The 15,172-nt window shown below is 31.2% G+C and overlaps 2 protein-coding genes across 2 annotated transcripts; one reads left to right on the top strand and one right to left on the bottom strand.

The window, feature by feature from the left end:
* The first annotated feature begins 1,298 nt into the window (after positions 1-1,298).
* On the top strand, positions 1,299-4,210 carry LOC131630987 (E3 ubiquitin-protein ligase RHF1A-like). The gene is made up of 8 exons (XM_058901747.1): positions 1,299-1,641; positions 2,074-2,120; positions 2,205-2,267; positions 2,373-2,484; positions 2,604-2,872; positions 3,308-3,415; positions 3,492-3,810; positions 3,936-4,210. Exons 1-8 carry the CDS (start codon positions 1,474-1,476, stop codon positions 3,960-3,962), a joined length of 1,113 nt encoding a protein of 370 aa, XP_058757730.1. The 5' UTR covers positions 1,299-1,473; the 3' UTR covers positions 3,963-4,210.
* A 7,408-nt stretch (positions 4,211-11,618) lies between these two features.
* LOC131630986 (peroxiredoxin-2F, mitochondrial-like) lies at positions 11,619-13,626 on the bottom strand. Its single transcript, XM_058901746.1, has 5 exons — positions 13,329-13,626; positions 13,212-13,241; positions 12,970-13,128; positions 12,106-12,200; positions 11,619-11,869 (listed from the first exon to the last, which is right to left on the bottom strand). The coding sequence occupies exons 1-5, from the start codon at positions 13,533-13,535 to the stop codon at positions 11,764-11,766; spliced, it is 597 nt and encodes a 198-aa protein (XP_058757729.1). The 5' UTR covers positions 13,536-13,626; the 3' UTR covers positions 11,619-11,763.
* Positions 13,627-15,172: the final 1,546 nt, after the last annotated feature.

Genomic DNA, 15,172 nt, shown 5'->3' with positions numbered 1-15,172 from the left:
AGTCTCACCTGAGAGATTCAATTTAAAAGTCTCGTCTGAAGGACTTAAATTAAACGACTTCGTCCTTTACAAAACCTCGTGTTTGAGAGACTGTGTACTGAGATAATTTCGTTGTACACAAAAGTAGGTAATCCAAATGGAAGCAAGAGAAGTCATACGCATTAGTTTTAGAAGGGTACAAAGTTCACACCATATGTCGCTCAGGGTTAGGTTTCTAGTCATTAATTGGTCCAAACGATCGTTTGTTGATTGCATCACTTGCCCATTTATAAAACACGGGGGATGACGTGTCCTTATGCAATAATGGTATGGAAAGATTAATCAAAGGAGAAAGCCATATTCTATAAGGTAATAGGGGGAATAACAGCTTCATGTCCTACGCTCATGAGAGAAGAATATGGTAACCACTCTCTGGGTCCTAAGACTCAGACCTAAGGGATTCCTATAATTACCACACTCATAAGGGATTCGGTTCATCCACGATTCTTGAATACAGAGCTTCATGCTACTCCCTGAGTTTGCTTTGACACCATCAACAACTCTAAAACACCATATATATCCTTCCTAATACGAAACTATTCTTATTGTACGTTTTTAACAAGTACATAATGTTTATTATATAAATGATTAAAATTAAATTAAATAACATCAAAATGTCAAACTTAACAAAATGACACCTCTGATAATTCTTTACTCTATATCCGTATAACAAAATCAACTGTTGGATTGAAAACCACTATCATATAGATCATGTTGATAAAATTTTATATCTATAATAAATCATTTGATATGTTAAAGAGATGAATCAAAATTAACCGTTTTGATGATATTTCGTAAGACGTTAATTTTTATGCATCTTATTAACTAATCGAATAATTTTCGATTAATATGAAATTTTATAAATACAACCTATAATCTATATTTATAGGATAGTAGCTTTTAATTTAACAGTTAATTTTGTTATATAAATATAAAAAAAAAGTTATGGAAAGTGTCATAATTTTAAATGTCACTTGCGCTTGATCCTATATATATTCTTAATATGTAAAACAATTTACTATAGAGAGAGGGAATACCTTTTATTTAGAAGATGACGGTATTCACTATCATGATACGATTTTCTTTTGTGAACTTTATAATCATATCAGTTGAAAAATTACGGTCACTCTAAATAAAATTATACCTACTAAGTCATAAGAAATAACGTTAAACACAAAAGATCAAACCACAAAAAGGGAAAAGAAAACCCAAAAGCAGTTTAATCAAATAATTAATTAAATCCAAAAACAATCGTCAGTCTTCCATCACACAAGAAACATAAAAGTCATAGTTTTGATCTCATAAAACGTCTGAATCGGATTTTCCCTTTTCTTTCTCCCTCTTTTTCCTCTTTTTCCTTCATTCCCTTTTTTCTACTCTTACTTCCTTCTAGGGTTCATTTCTTCTTCACACCACTTCACACCTAACCTACCCATGGCCAATTTCACTTCTTTCTCTTCTTCATCTTCCACTCCTCCTCCTCCGCCTTCTTTCTCCTACATTTCAGCTCCGTCTTCTTCTTCCTCAGTTTTCGATGATGACTCTGTTGAGGATTCGTGTAGTATTTGCTTAGAGTCCTTCAGCGTTCATGACCCATCCACTGTATGTATTCATCCATCACTCTGTGTTGTGACGAGTCTATTGGCTTCTTAATTTTTTTGTTATGAACTCAATTTGACTGATTGATTTGATTCTCATGATTTTCATTTCCTGTGTTTTCCATTTTTCACTTTGGTTTTTGTGATGTGTGTTTTATTGCTTTGATTTAACTTGTTTTTTGTTTTATTTTATTTTGAGTAAATCTGTTCATGTTTTTAGTAACAGTGTCTGTACTGATCTAAAAATTGGGGAAATTTTGTCATATAATTTTTTTATGTGTGGATGAGGATTGGCAATTTGGAATATTAATATCTCACTCAGTGTATTTCAGGATTAAGCTTGATGAATTCTGTGATGGATTAATAATGTTTCTTTTTTTGATGTTTTTAATTATGCCTTTTGTGTGGATTAATAATGTTTCTTTTTCAATTTCAGGTTACTTGTTGCAAACATGAATATCACCTGCATTGCATTCTTGAATGGTAAGTCAGAGCCTTATAGCTTGATAAGTAGGTTATGGGTTGGGGTGGATTGGTATCTTCTAATGCGTATGTTTTTTTGTTTAGGTCACAGAGAAGCAAAGAATGCCCAATATGTTGGCAATCACTTTCTTTGAAAGACCCTGCTAGGTATATTTTTTACTTGCAAGTAATGTTTGTTTCTGATTCTCAATACAGGCTTTTTATGGTATGATTAGTTGTGTTTATCAATGATTTATCTTTTTTTTTTTGTAGCCAAGAGCTTCTTGTCACTGTGGAGGCTGAAAAATGCTTGAGATCCAGAAACAATAATTCATCTTCGCTCGTTAATTCTTCTGTCCCCTTTGAGCGTTTTAATGGTGACCATGTGAGTGAATTGATAATGTCATGAAAACTCTTCTTGTGTTGATATTTATTGGTATTGGTTTCCTTGATACATGTATCATACCATCATTTGATGATTAGAGGAAAATTATACACTTTCAGGATGCTTCTCGCTCAGATGATGTTGATTTTGATGAGCAAATTATGCAGCACCTATATGCCGCTGCACGTAGAGCTCGTTTCATAGAGAGACAGAGAAGACAAGGATCGTCCGGAGCAGGTCCATCAGAGGTATCTGGGGTGCAACCGACTCTTACAACTTCACTCGTTGGTAGTAGTTCTCCGACCACTGGTCTATCATCGACTGCCGACCTTCATCCCGAGGTTGCAAGAAACATTAGCCCTGAGACTGATGTCTCTTACCGACCCAGGTAGTGGCTGTGCTCACACTTTTAGTTATAAAGCAGTGGCACTAACTTCAGTTATTTAGAAATAGCTTTTTCCTTGAGTGTAACACACGAGTTAAGAGTCATTTTGGTCCATAAATATGCGAGGCGGTATGGTATTATCACTATAGCCCCTGAATGTATCAAAATTACAAAAAGAACCTCAAGTGTATCTTCTGTTAGTAACTTTGATGAACTAAATTGACTAAGGGAAGACACATTCAAGGATCAAACAAACTAACAAGGAACACATTCAAGGACAAAATTGACTGATTAGAAATATATTTGAGGATGTTTTGTAATTTTAGTTAATTCAGGGACTACAACGATGACACCTAATACATTCAACGACCAAAATGTCCATTTAGTTGTTTAGCTAATGATGTTTCATATGTTAACTTTTTCCTGGTTTGCATTCAGAGTTCTTTACAGTCTGTCACCACCTCAGGATGGGAGGAAACTAAATACTTCCGAGGTGTTCTCCTTGCCCGAGTCCATCAAATCCAAATTGACTGCTGCTTCAGCCAGGTAAACATATTAGCTTTCGGATTCTTGTAAACTCAGATAACCATTTGTTGCTAACACATCTTAAATCTTGAAACAGATATAAGGAATCAATTTCCAAAAGTACCCGTGGACTCAAAGAGAAGTTACTTGCTCGTAATGTGACAGTGAAAGAGTTGAGTAAAGGTGTTCAGCGGGAGATGAATGCAGGCATAGCTGGAGTTTCACGTATGATTGAACGCCTTGAACTTGCATCAAAAAGGTCTAATTCTCCTATCGTTCCGGTCCGCAATGAGGGAACTTCAGGCTTTCGAAATGAAGCTAGTGGAGGTGTGGTTCAGAATGTTAGTTCAGTTGCTCCCTCACACATTTCTAGCACTGCTGTTGTTAGCCGAATGGAAATTCCTCCACGTGTTCAGGTTAGTCCATTCCATCTATGCCTATCAAACGGTTTCGTTTTACTTTTAGTAGTTTATTACAATGATATTATTGGTTGAAAGGCAACTGATTCTTTCAATTTGGTTACTATCTATCTTGATTCAAGAATGGACATGATGCTGTGAAGATTTAAAGCTTGTGTGGAGTAACTCAACTGTTGAAGAAATGCAAGAGACGGCTTTGATAACCAATGTACGTGTTGGTATGCGTCCTGCATTATTATCAAATGGTTCATCATTTGTAGAAGGAATTTAAACTTTAATACAATCAATTTATAGAGCTTAGTGGATTTCTCATCCATATGTTTATTGTTTATCCCTCTCTACATGCCAATACTTGGCTCACTAGATTTAAATTTGTTATTTGGAGATTGAAATGTTATTTATGTGGACCTCAGCTACTTTAATGTTTCGTTGTGTTAAATTAAATGGCATGCCTATGACATATCAATAATGCCAAATTTGTCAAAGATTGTGGAAATCTTGACATAAAAGAGAGGGCAAAAAAGTGGTGGATGTTATCATTCGCTGCACTGTTTTATGGTATGATACGAAAGATAAGTGGACCGAATCCAACCTTTCTCGTTTGAGACTAAATCGGACTACACCTACCAAGGGACTACTATTTTTATTTGTTTTTTTTTTTCCCAATTTTTATCTCTCTAACTGTGACTTTGTTTATCGTTAAGCCACATTGGTTTAACAATAATACACAGTTTTCCTTGAAACAGAATACTAATTTCTATGGGTGTGCATGGTTGGATATTTTCAAAAATCAAATCATAACCATTTTAAAATTATTTAAATAGTTTGAATTTATAACCATAACCATATTTTAATTAAAACTAGTTATATAACCGGTTATAAATTTGGTTATGATTATATAACCAGTTTTTAAAAAAAATCCAGTTTTAATTTTTTTTTGTTTTTCGATTTTTTTTTTCAAAATTAATTAATTTTGACAATTAAAATATTTGGATTTGGATAATAATCAGATTATAACCGAATTCAAAATAATTTAACCGGTTAATAACCGTTTAATTAAATTCGGATTATATAAATGAATAATCAAACCATTAATATTTAAATCGGTTAATAACCATTCAATTATATCTGGATATTTAAAAGTGGTTTAGATTTGGTTATGGATTTGGACATCACGACCGGATATTTTGTACACCCCTACCTATGACAATTGATTCTATTGAACGTGAAGTGAAAGTAATTTCTTGTGTTTTGAGTATCCTCTCCATGCATAGTAATTTCTTGTGTTTTGAGTATCCTCTCCATGCATAGGATTTCACTTATAGCATGTTTGGATTGGCTTTTAGAAGATCCAAATCAATTTTAGAGGTGTATAATTGATTCTAGGTGATTTTGAGGTGTTTGTTTTATCAAAAGTAGAATTGATTTTGCCTCTAGAATTGATTCTACTTGAAGCTAGAATTTGTAGCTTCTACCTCCAGAATTGATTCTGGGTAATTTTTACATTAAAATTTATTGTTCAACTCACTTTTACATAAATGTATCCAAACATAAATCAATTATGTCAAACTCAATTCTATTAAAATCAATTCTACCAAACTCAATTCTGCTAGAATCAATTCCGTGCATGTTTGGTTTGGCTTTTGGAAAGGCCAAAAGCAATTCTAGAAGAGTAGAATTGATTCTGGGTTATTTTAAGATGTTTGGTTAGGCAAAAGTAGAATTGATTCTGTCTCTAGAATTGATTCTACCAGAAGCTAGTATTCGTAGCTTCTGCCCCCAGAATTGATTCTGGATGATTTTTACATTGTAATTTATTGTTTAACTCACTTTTACATAAATGTATCCAAACATAAATCAATTCTGCTAAACTCAATTCTGATAAAATCAATTCTACTAAACTCAATTCTGCTATAATCAGTTCTGTCCACCGCCAATCCAAACACACCCTCCGTCCACCGTCAATCCAAACACACATAGTAAGAAAGGACTCGTTGATTTTGAATATTCTCAAGTAGAATTAACATTTTCTTAAAGAATTAATTCAGATTGAACTATCTACCTACATAATCAATTTTTTTCTCTCAAATTTTAGTACAACCAATATGGACAAGATATAGGGCCAGTTTGTTTCAGCTTTAAAAAAATGGATTTTTTCTTTGTATTTTTGAAAATAGATTTTTTAAAACCGTTTTTCAAAATATTACAAGTTTTTTTATATTCGTTTTTTTTAAAACGAAACACTAATTTTGACATCTTATAACATAAACATACATAATTGAAGACCAAAACTTTGTCAAAATCATAATTTTTTCAAAAAGTCGTATTTCAAAAATGATTTTTATGAAAATCTATTTGAAATAGCTTCAAAATTAAGTGATTTTTTGAAATTTTGATATCCAAATTTTTTCCCCATAAATAGATGAAGTACCTAAAATCACATTTTAAGAATAACTATTCAAACAAAATATTCATTTGAAGTTTTTATAAAAAGTTTCTTTGTAAAAAAAATTTTCGAAAAATTTGTTAACACTATAAAAATCATTTTTAAAAAAAGCCAAAACAAACGGACAAAAATCATTTTACATATTACTCATTACTTACTTTTTAAATCAAAATAATTTTACAAAATTAACTTTCACTGCAACATAACACAGTAACCAAAAGTATGACGTGGCTAATGGTTTCATGTTGAGAAACGGGACAGAACCTCAAAAAGAATAGGAAATATAATATTTTTAGCGTTGATTGAAATTATACAATCTTTCGTTAAAATGCATTAATCAAAGGTATTTTATATTTGTATTTTTTTTTATCATATGTTTTTGGATTAGAGTATTGTGATTGTTTCGGAGAGTTTGAAATTATTAGAGGTCAGGAGGTTGGTTGAAAGTAGTTTATATGTTGTAATAATTTTCAATGTTATTCTTTGGTTGTTATTAGACAAGAATTGTGATTTTTTTCTTCAGTCATAGGGTTTTTGTTGAGAGTACAATCCGAGTTATTAAGCCAAAGTCCAAGTTACTTAGGGTTTGTTATGTTAGTTATTTAGAATATAAGCCGTTGTAACTGTGTTCAAATAAATTGTAGGATCTCTAAGATATGTGTGCAATAGCAAATTTGATATAGGTTTCTCATTCAGGTTGGTGAGCAGATACTTGAGTGAACTAAGAGTGTAACACATGAAGGCTGCAAGAAGAATCCTGAGATACTTAAAAGGATCGATAAATTGTGGAATTCCGTTTTCACGAGATTCTGAAAGCAAAGAAGCTACAGTTACTTGCTATTCAGATTTTTGATTGGTGTGGAGAAAAAGAAGATCGAAGAAGCACAACTCGTTACTTCTTTCAAGTATTTGGTGCCCCAGTCTCATGGTGCTCGAGAAAGTAAACTATAGCGGCATTATCATCGTGTGAGGCTGAATATATAGCAGGATCTTATGCTGCGTGTCGAGAAATTTGGATAAGATCTGTGCTGGAATAAATGAAGATAAAAGTGAATAAACCTTCGGTGTTGCAGATCGACAACAAGTCATCCATAAATCTTGCAAAGAATTCAGTTCTGCATGGAAAGAGTAAGCACATAGAGGCTAGATTTCATTTCCTAAGGGAAAAGGTAAATCAAGGTGAACTTGAAGTGAGACATTGCTTAAGTGAAGCACAATTGACAGACATTTTCACCAAAGGATTAAAGATTGACAGATTCCTGAATTTGAGAAAGAAATTAGGAATAGTTCAGACCGACTATGATTAGTTTGTGTTCGACAACTTGGATTATAATGGAGTATGTTGAGAGTATAATCCAATTTGCCAAACACACACCCAAATTAGTTAGGATTTATTATGTTAGTTACTTAAAATATAAGTAACCTTATATATATATATATATATATATATATATATATATATATATATATATATATATATATATATATATATATATATATATATATATATATATATATAATGTAATTCTGTTTTTAACACATTCAATAATAACTCTAATTCACTGCTTTTCATTCTCTTTCTCTCTCTCATCCATTCTCTCACTCAAAGTGCATCTAGCACTAACAGTTTTTACGTTACGTCTCTATGTTGTGATTGTAATCTTTATTTTCTTCATACTGGATTATTTCCAACAACAAATATCAAACTTATAGTATGTTTTGTGGTTTCACACTTGTCTGATCTTCTACATTAAACAATAATCTTTATACTCTTAAAGTGTTGGTTAGAAAAAAAAATTAGTGCAATGTCTTTTATTTCAAGTGTTTGACATAGAAAAATTTTATGGAATAATCAATACTGTCTAAGAGAAAATTCAAGTCAAAGATGTGTTGATACAATTAGAATTACACAACATTGAAATAAAATCTTTTTAACATGGACAATAAAAAATGAGAGGAATTATATTTGAGAGTTTCAAGTACAATCTACATGTCTTTGCCTAACAATATTCTTTCGAATGTTCTTGGTAAGTTGTCAACCAAAAAGATTTGGAGAAACTTAAAGGGCTATATTAGAAAAAATGTATCGCAAATCGATTGTTGTTGAAGAAGTAGTTTCATAGCTTTTGTATAGATAAAAATATGAAAGTATATAATAATCTAAGTATACTCAATGACATTCTCTTTGAATTAGAAACTATTGAAATTAAGATTGATGATGAAAATGAAACATTAAGATTCATATGGTCTATTTCATCTTTCTACTAATATATTAAACTCATTTTAATATATGAGAAGAAAACTTAGAGTTTTGAAGAAGTTGACGGTAAAATTATTTTTGAAGTAAGAAGATTGAAAAATAATAATCCATTAAACTCAGTGATGGTAGTTAGAGGAATGCTTTATGTAAAGAAAAATAATGAAATGTTTGCAATGTGAAAAGTATAAGTATCCTAATGGAGAAAAGTCATAAACTCTAAATCAAATGCTTCCGATGCGATGATGATATTTTTAGACAATCTGGAAGTGTGTTCTCATGGAATTACCGTTGCCATTAAAAATTATGAGCTATTGTTAGCAGATTAACACATGAATATTGATTAGCATTAATGTAAAGTGTATTGTGAGATTATATCGGTAGTTGAAGAGTTTTATTGCTGAGTATATATACAGAATTTGTTGTAAGTGTTGGAGACAACTCGGAGGGGGTCAACGAGAGAACATTCTACTTTGGGACACACTTTGTGAGAGACACACAACTTGTCCACCTAAAATCTTAAGGTGATAGGTGTGTGGGTTCTCTCACTTATAAAGTGTTCATTATTCCCTTTTTCTAACCAATGTGAGACTTCTTCATCACACTTGATTCTCAACAGTAATATTTTTCACTAGTTTTTTCACTTGTAACATTTCACTTTCAGATCAATATTATAGATTCTTTAAACTTCTCTCTCTTTCATGGATGCCATGTTTCCTAACATAAAGGAAGAGGAAGACCAATATTATATAAGTATTCTAAAGTTTGGTTCTAAAATGTACCAACCAGAAACATTTTAAATTTATTTTTGACTTTTTTTTAATTTTATTTTATATTATTATTTTGTTAAAGTGTTGTGAGATATAGTTATAGGAAAATGCTAACGAGTGTTCTTGGGGCACTTTTTAAGTGATTAAAGTAGTAAGTTTTTATTAAAATGTGTGTATTTAATGCATTGAAAATGTATTGAAAATTGAAATGTTAACTTTTATAAAAAATATTTTCCTTATTTAATATGCTTAAAGAGTTTCCTAAGGGCACTGGTTAGCAAGATTCATCGTTATATATTTGTATTTTGTTAAAGTGTTGTAAGATATAGTTAGATATTTGTTTTGAAGAGTTCGAGTGCAATGAGGTCATAATGTCATATTATTTTTTGGTTTTTATTTGACAAAGGTTGTTATTTATTCTTATATCTCAAAATTTTTTATGTTATATCATTATATTGTGATTGTGCTTTTTATTTTCTCTACGACAATTTTTCTTGCTCGGTCTGCAAGTGTAAAATATATGAGTTCAATCTCTTGAAAATATGATCATAGCCTTGTTGCAGTCTCTAGGGGTGTGCATGGTTGGTTATTTTCAAAAACTAAACCATAACCATTTTAAAACTATTTAAATGGTTTGGATTTATAACCATAATCATATTTTAATCAAAACTGGTTATAAAACCGGTTATAAATTTGGTTATGGTTATATAACCGGTTTTTTAAAAAAATCCAGTTTTAAAAATTATTTTTTTCGAAAATATTTTTTTTCAAAAAAAAATTAATATTTTGAGAATTAAAATATTTGGATTTGGATAATAACCGGATTATAACCGAATCCAAAATAATTTAACCGGTTAATAACCATTTAATTATATCCGGATTATACGAATGAATAACCAAACCATTAATAACTAAACCGGTTAATAACCATTCAATTATATCCGGATATTTAAAAGTGGTTTAGGTTTGGTTATGGATTTAGACATCAAAACCGGATATTTTGCACACCCCTAGCAGTCTCTATTACGATTTCATTTGATAGGAAGATACTATAGATTTCATAGTAAATGTTAAAAGCATCACATCCATTGAAGAAAGGGAGAAATCTCAAGGCCATAACAAAAGACCAAATTTATAACAGTTGAGGTGCATAGCTCTAAGAAGTCTTCCACCTACTCTTGGGCCTCATCAATCCTCTCCACAACATTCACTCCAAAAGAAAATTAAGTACAAACTATAGTCTTGAGAGTAATCCTCCAAATGCCAAACAAGACAACAAAAACTTAACCATCAAACATAAACCACAACTCAAGATTTAACCACTTGGAAGAAACAACAATCAAACTCTTAACTATCAAGTATAAGTCACAACTCTAGACTTAAACACTCGAATAAGAAAAAATAACTTAACCACCATAGAAGAAGAGAAGTTAAAATCAACAAAGCCAACAAGAAAGGCTTAAGCACCAAAGCAACAAAGTTTAACCACCAAGTTGAAACTATACCTCAAAAGTTAACCACTTGTATGAATACACACAACAAAGCCATTATAAACTAAACACCTGCACAAAACAGGGCAACAAACCATACTACAATAGATCTTCAAAATAAGATTGAACTCCAATATTTGTAAGCAGCTAACATTCACCACAATACTACCATTCACTAAAACACTGAAGGAAACTTGTGCATGCAAAGAAATTGCCGCAGGTTGAGTCGAGAAGGGCAAGTGTATATGAATCAGCATAAGAAATATAGTGAAACTCTGAGGTAATAATCCATATCATCAGGTTCTTATCCATGTCTACTTTATCTATGTGAGACAACAAGTACCAACTTATGAAAACTATCAAGTAAAATAATGACAGTGACATGTATTAACCCTTGTACAATTGATGAAGCAACCAAAAAACTACACACACATTTCCATTTCCACTGAACAGTCAACTTCAACAAACATCAACACTTTAATGACTGATTCATGAACACTATAGAGGATTAATCAAAATAAGCAATTCATTTCAGTTCCATTGGTTGCTTCTAAATTAATACTCGAAGTGTGAATAGTGCAAAACAGAAGAAGTTCAAAACACTTCAATTAGATCCATTTGCAATAACAAGTGCAATAACTTCAAGAACATAATCTCAATTGGAAGAAAAGATATCTCAAATGGTTATCAGAGCAAAATTTATATCCACCTTGAAGGTTATTTTCCACTGCTTTTTTGAGTTCCATTTTCGTTTTTGTCATCGAGTTCCATTTTTAGTTTTTTTCTTTATCAAATCTTTGATCCCAAACATAAATAGAAGAAGCACAATAATAAAAAACAAGTGAACCAACAAAAAGCTTTTTCATAAAAAAAGTGAACAGAAAAATTCTTAACAATATTCTATCAGCTCAAGTTTATTAAACACTTGTCATTGATCAAGACAAGTTTATTGAAGACTTGTTAGATTCCTATAAATCAGCAAAAACTTCAAATTTGTCCCAAAATGGTCTCTGCTCCAGAAACTTTGACATCAGATGGAGATTCTTCAACATTAAGAGCCTTCACTTTTCCATCTACAACATATGCTGACCATCTACACCAAAACAACACATATTCTTATGAGAATTGAAATCTGAAATACTTATATTGAAAGACAAAACACATACTTTGTATTCAAATAATTCACTGTTTGGTGATTCCTTCACTACTAATTTGGTATTTGATCTAGTTTTAGAAACATTGGAACAAAGCAAATTCATTCAAACATCAAAACAAATGTTTGTGTCAACGAGCTCAATCTTAGTTCAAGGAGGAGGGTATATAACATACCTTTCAGATCGGATTCCAAGCAAACCAGCAGATAGATCAGTAGTTAATTCTAAACTTTTGTGAAAGCTCGCATCAAAGTCCCCATAGAACTCAATCTGGAAAAAGAAAGAAAAAAAAAAGAAACAAAATCAGTCAATCAGTGCCATTGGGGAAAAAAAAATACATGACAACGCCACTCGAAAGAGTAGTTTTGAAACGTGAGATCGCACAATCCTACTCGGTGACTCACAGTCTTACATACACAGCTCTTTTCAATATTCCTACTCTTAAAGTAGTAGAAGAAGAGTGTTGAATGAGTTTAAAAGAGTGTGTTGCAAGTAGTGCTTCTCTCTTTTTTTTTTGCACATCACCAATTAGTACAACTTCCACATATTTCTTGTAGCCACATCATTCATTACACAGGAATGAGAAAATCCTTGTCCTTTGTAAAACAAAAGTTCTCTCATCTTTCTCAGTTCTCATTATCTTTAAACTTACATGAAACAAACCATTGTTGATGCATTATCATCTACAAACTCATGAGTCATGACTAGCACTAACAAAATGACAATGCAACACAAGAACATCATCAGGGATTGATCTGTTGGTGAGGGCTTAACACTTAAGAGTGTGCTCCTCTCAAGGTCTATAATCCCCTAGATCAGTTGGTCATAAGACCGAATACCGAGTTTTCAAAAGGAAAAAAAAAAATATCCAACTCAGTTGGAAATAAGTTTACAGTTTGAAATGACCCTATAGTTGTTGGGATACTAGAAATATGGAACAGAAACCGAACAAAATGCATTTAAACAGCTACAACAGCTCTACTACAAACAAGGCTAAGAAAAACTAAAAACAATAAAAATGAAGCCTTAAGACACTTACAGCATCTTTGGCTTGAATCTTGTCAGCCCAAGCATTGACAGTATATGGATCATTAACAGCCACACAAATAACAGAATCAATTCCTTTAGCTTTAAACTTCTCAATATTTTCCTTGTAAGGAGGAACATGTTTGCTTGAACAAACTCCAGTATATGCACCCTAAAAAATAACAAAAAACATAAAATAAAAACCACTACCTTAAAACTTACTATGTTTCTAAAAAAATTGTCAAGTTAACTTACTGGGAGACCAAAGATCACAACTTTCTTATCCTGCAACATCAAATTAAAGAAAAAAAAAAGAGGGTATTAGATATTGAACAAAAAGGTATTGAAAATTGCAAGAAAAGTGATGAGAACCTTGAAGATGTCTTTGACAGGGGTAGTGGAGAATTTGGATTCAACACCTTCGTCCCAAGAGCGAGCTTTCTGTAGAGAAACATTGGATGCGGCAGAGAGGATATCAGTTCCAGTTGCAACCTTTGCGTAGGATCTGATTCCAAGAAGAGCTGAAGACAGTGATTTTGTGGTGGAGGAAGAACGGACACGATTGATTAAGGTTGCCATTGGTAAATTCTGAGAGGTTGTGGTGAGTGTGATGTGATGGATGAAGCTAGATCTGTTGCATTTGAAAACATTCGGTTCTGTTTTATTATTATTATTATTGTTACTGCTCGTGGAGCACGGAGATTAGTCATGAGAATATAATAATATCGTATTATCGTTAGATTATTTAGACAATTATTTATAATATTGTTACATTTTTTTTTTATTAAAAGATTGAGAAAATGGGTCATGCACTGTCAACCAATCACCACCATGCATCCAATTAAAACATTCTTTTATTTAAAAAAAACTTTAATGACATGGCACATTCATGACTCCCTATTGGATGACAGTGTAAAATAGTTTTACACTGTCAGTGCACTACCTTTTAACTCTAAAAGATTTTATATTCGGAAAAATTATTTATGGTAAATTATGCACACTCTTTGTAAGTTAACTTGATATTATTTTAAATTGGAAACTAGTTTAGTTGAAACTCTAGTTGTTGATAGCATGTATAATATATATGATCTAGTGTTAATGTGTTATATTTCAAATTCAGCAAGCAATAAAATTTGACTCAATATTATGTTAATCCATAAATGAGGTAGAAATATATTGACAAATTAGAATAATTTCTAATTTATAAATTGATTTTATAAGGAAAAGTTAAATTCCATCCAAATTTAAAGACAATACTAATTAAAGACCTCTCGCACAAGACAGTAAAATTTGTAACAAAAAGTAGTGTATGGAGTATATCAGATTACTTGTTGGACAATTAATTGAACTAAAGTATTCTATGACATAATTTTAATTGTATTTTTATTCAGTGTTGAAATTAGAATTGTTGGTCAAGGTCTTCAAGTGATAACTCACGTTGCCTTTAGTTGATTTTGTTCGCTTTTGATCAATGGTTTGAAACCCGGATATATCATTGATCCAGTAAAGTTATTGGATCAGTGAATTATTAGTCGAATCAATTGATCACTAGTTAGATTGTATGACTTCTAATAATATGAAAATATAATTTTGTTTTTATTTAATAACATGATTTTTTTAAAACTTTTGTTAGTTTATAGTATTATTATATTATTTAATTAATTTTTTATTTTCTTTATATTTATTATATTATTTTATTGTATGATTAATAATAAATTAGTTTATTGAGAATTAAATTAGACAAAATTGTTGTAATTATAGAATATATATAATTCTCTTTTCTTTAACCAAATTAAACATTAAAAAGATTTATCTTGCGATAAAACTACAATCTTAATCGTTTTACAAGGTTACATATGTGATTGTTAAAATTTGACAAAATTTCATTTTTATAATTTTAATATTATTTAGTTATTATAAATAATTAACATAATTATAAATATCAATAAAATCGGATTTTAAAACAGGCACACCAAAACTTAAGAAAATAAAAATAGGAGATCAAAATTATAAATAAGCTAAAAAATAAACATAATAAGATCAATCCGTCGGTTTAAGAAACCCACAGGTTTACTGGTCTGACCAATGAACTGGTCGGATCACACAGGTTTTCACCGGATCAATTACAACTATGGTCCGATGAACTTATCAAACCGCTCTACTCTCTGGTTCGCAGTCTAACCAGCCAAAACGGTCCGGGTTTTAAAATACTGTTT

Source organism: Vicia villosa, unplaced genomic scaffold (genome assembly GCF_029867415.1).
Source record: "Vicia villosa cultivar HV-30 ecotype Madison, WI unplaced genomic scaffold, Vvil1.0 ctg.000758F_1_1, whole genome shotgun sequence".
NCBI classification, from domain to species: Eukaryota; Viridiplantae; Streptophyta; class Magnoliopsida; order Fabales; family Fabaceae; genus Vicia; species Vicia villosa.
The sequence above is the reverse complement of the archived record's forward strand: the minus strand, read 5'-3'. Positions and strand labels throughout refer to the sequence as shown.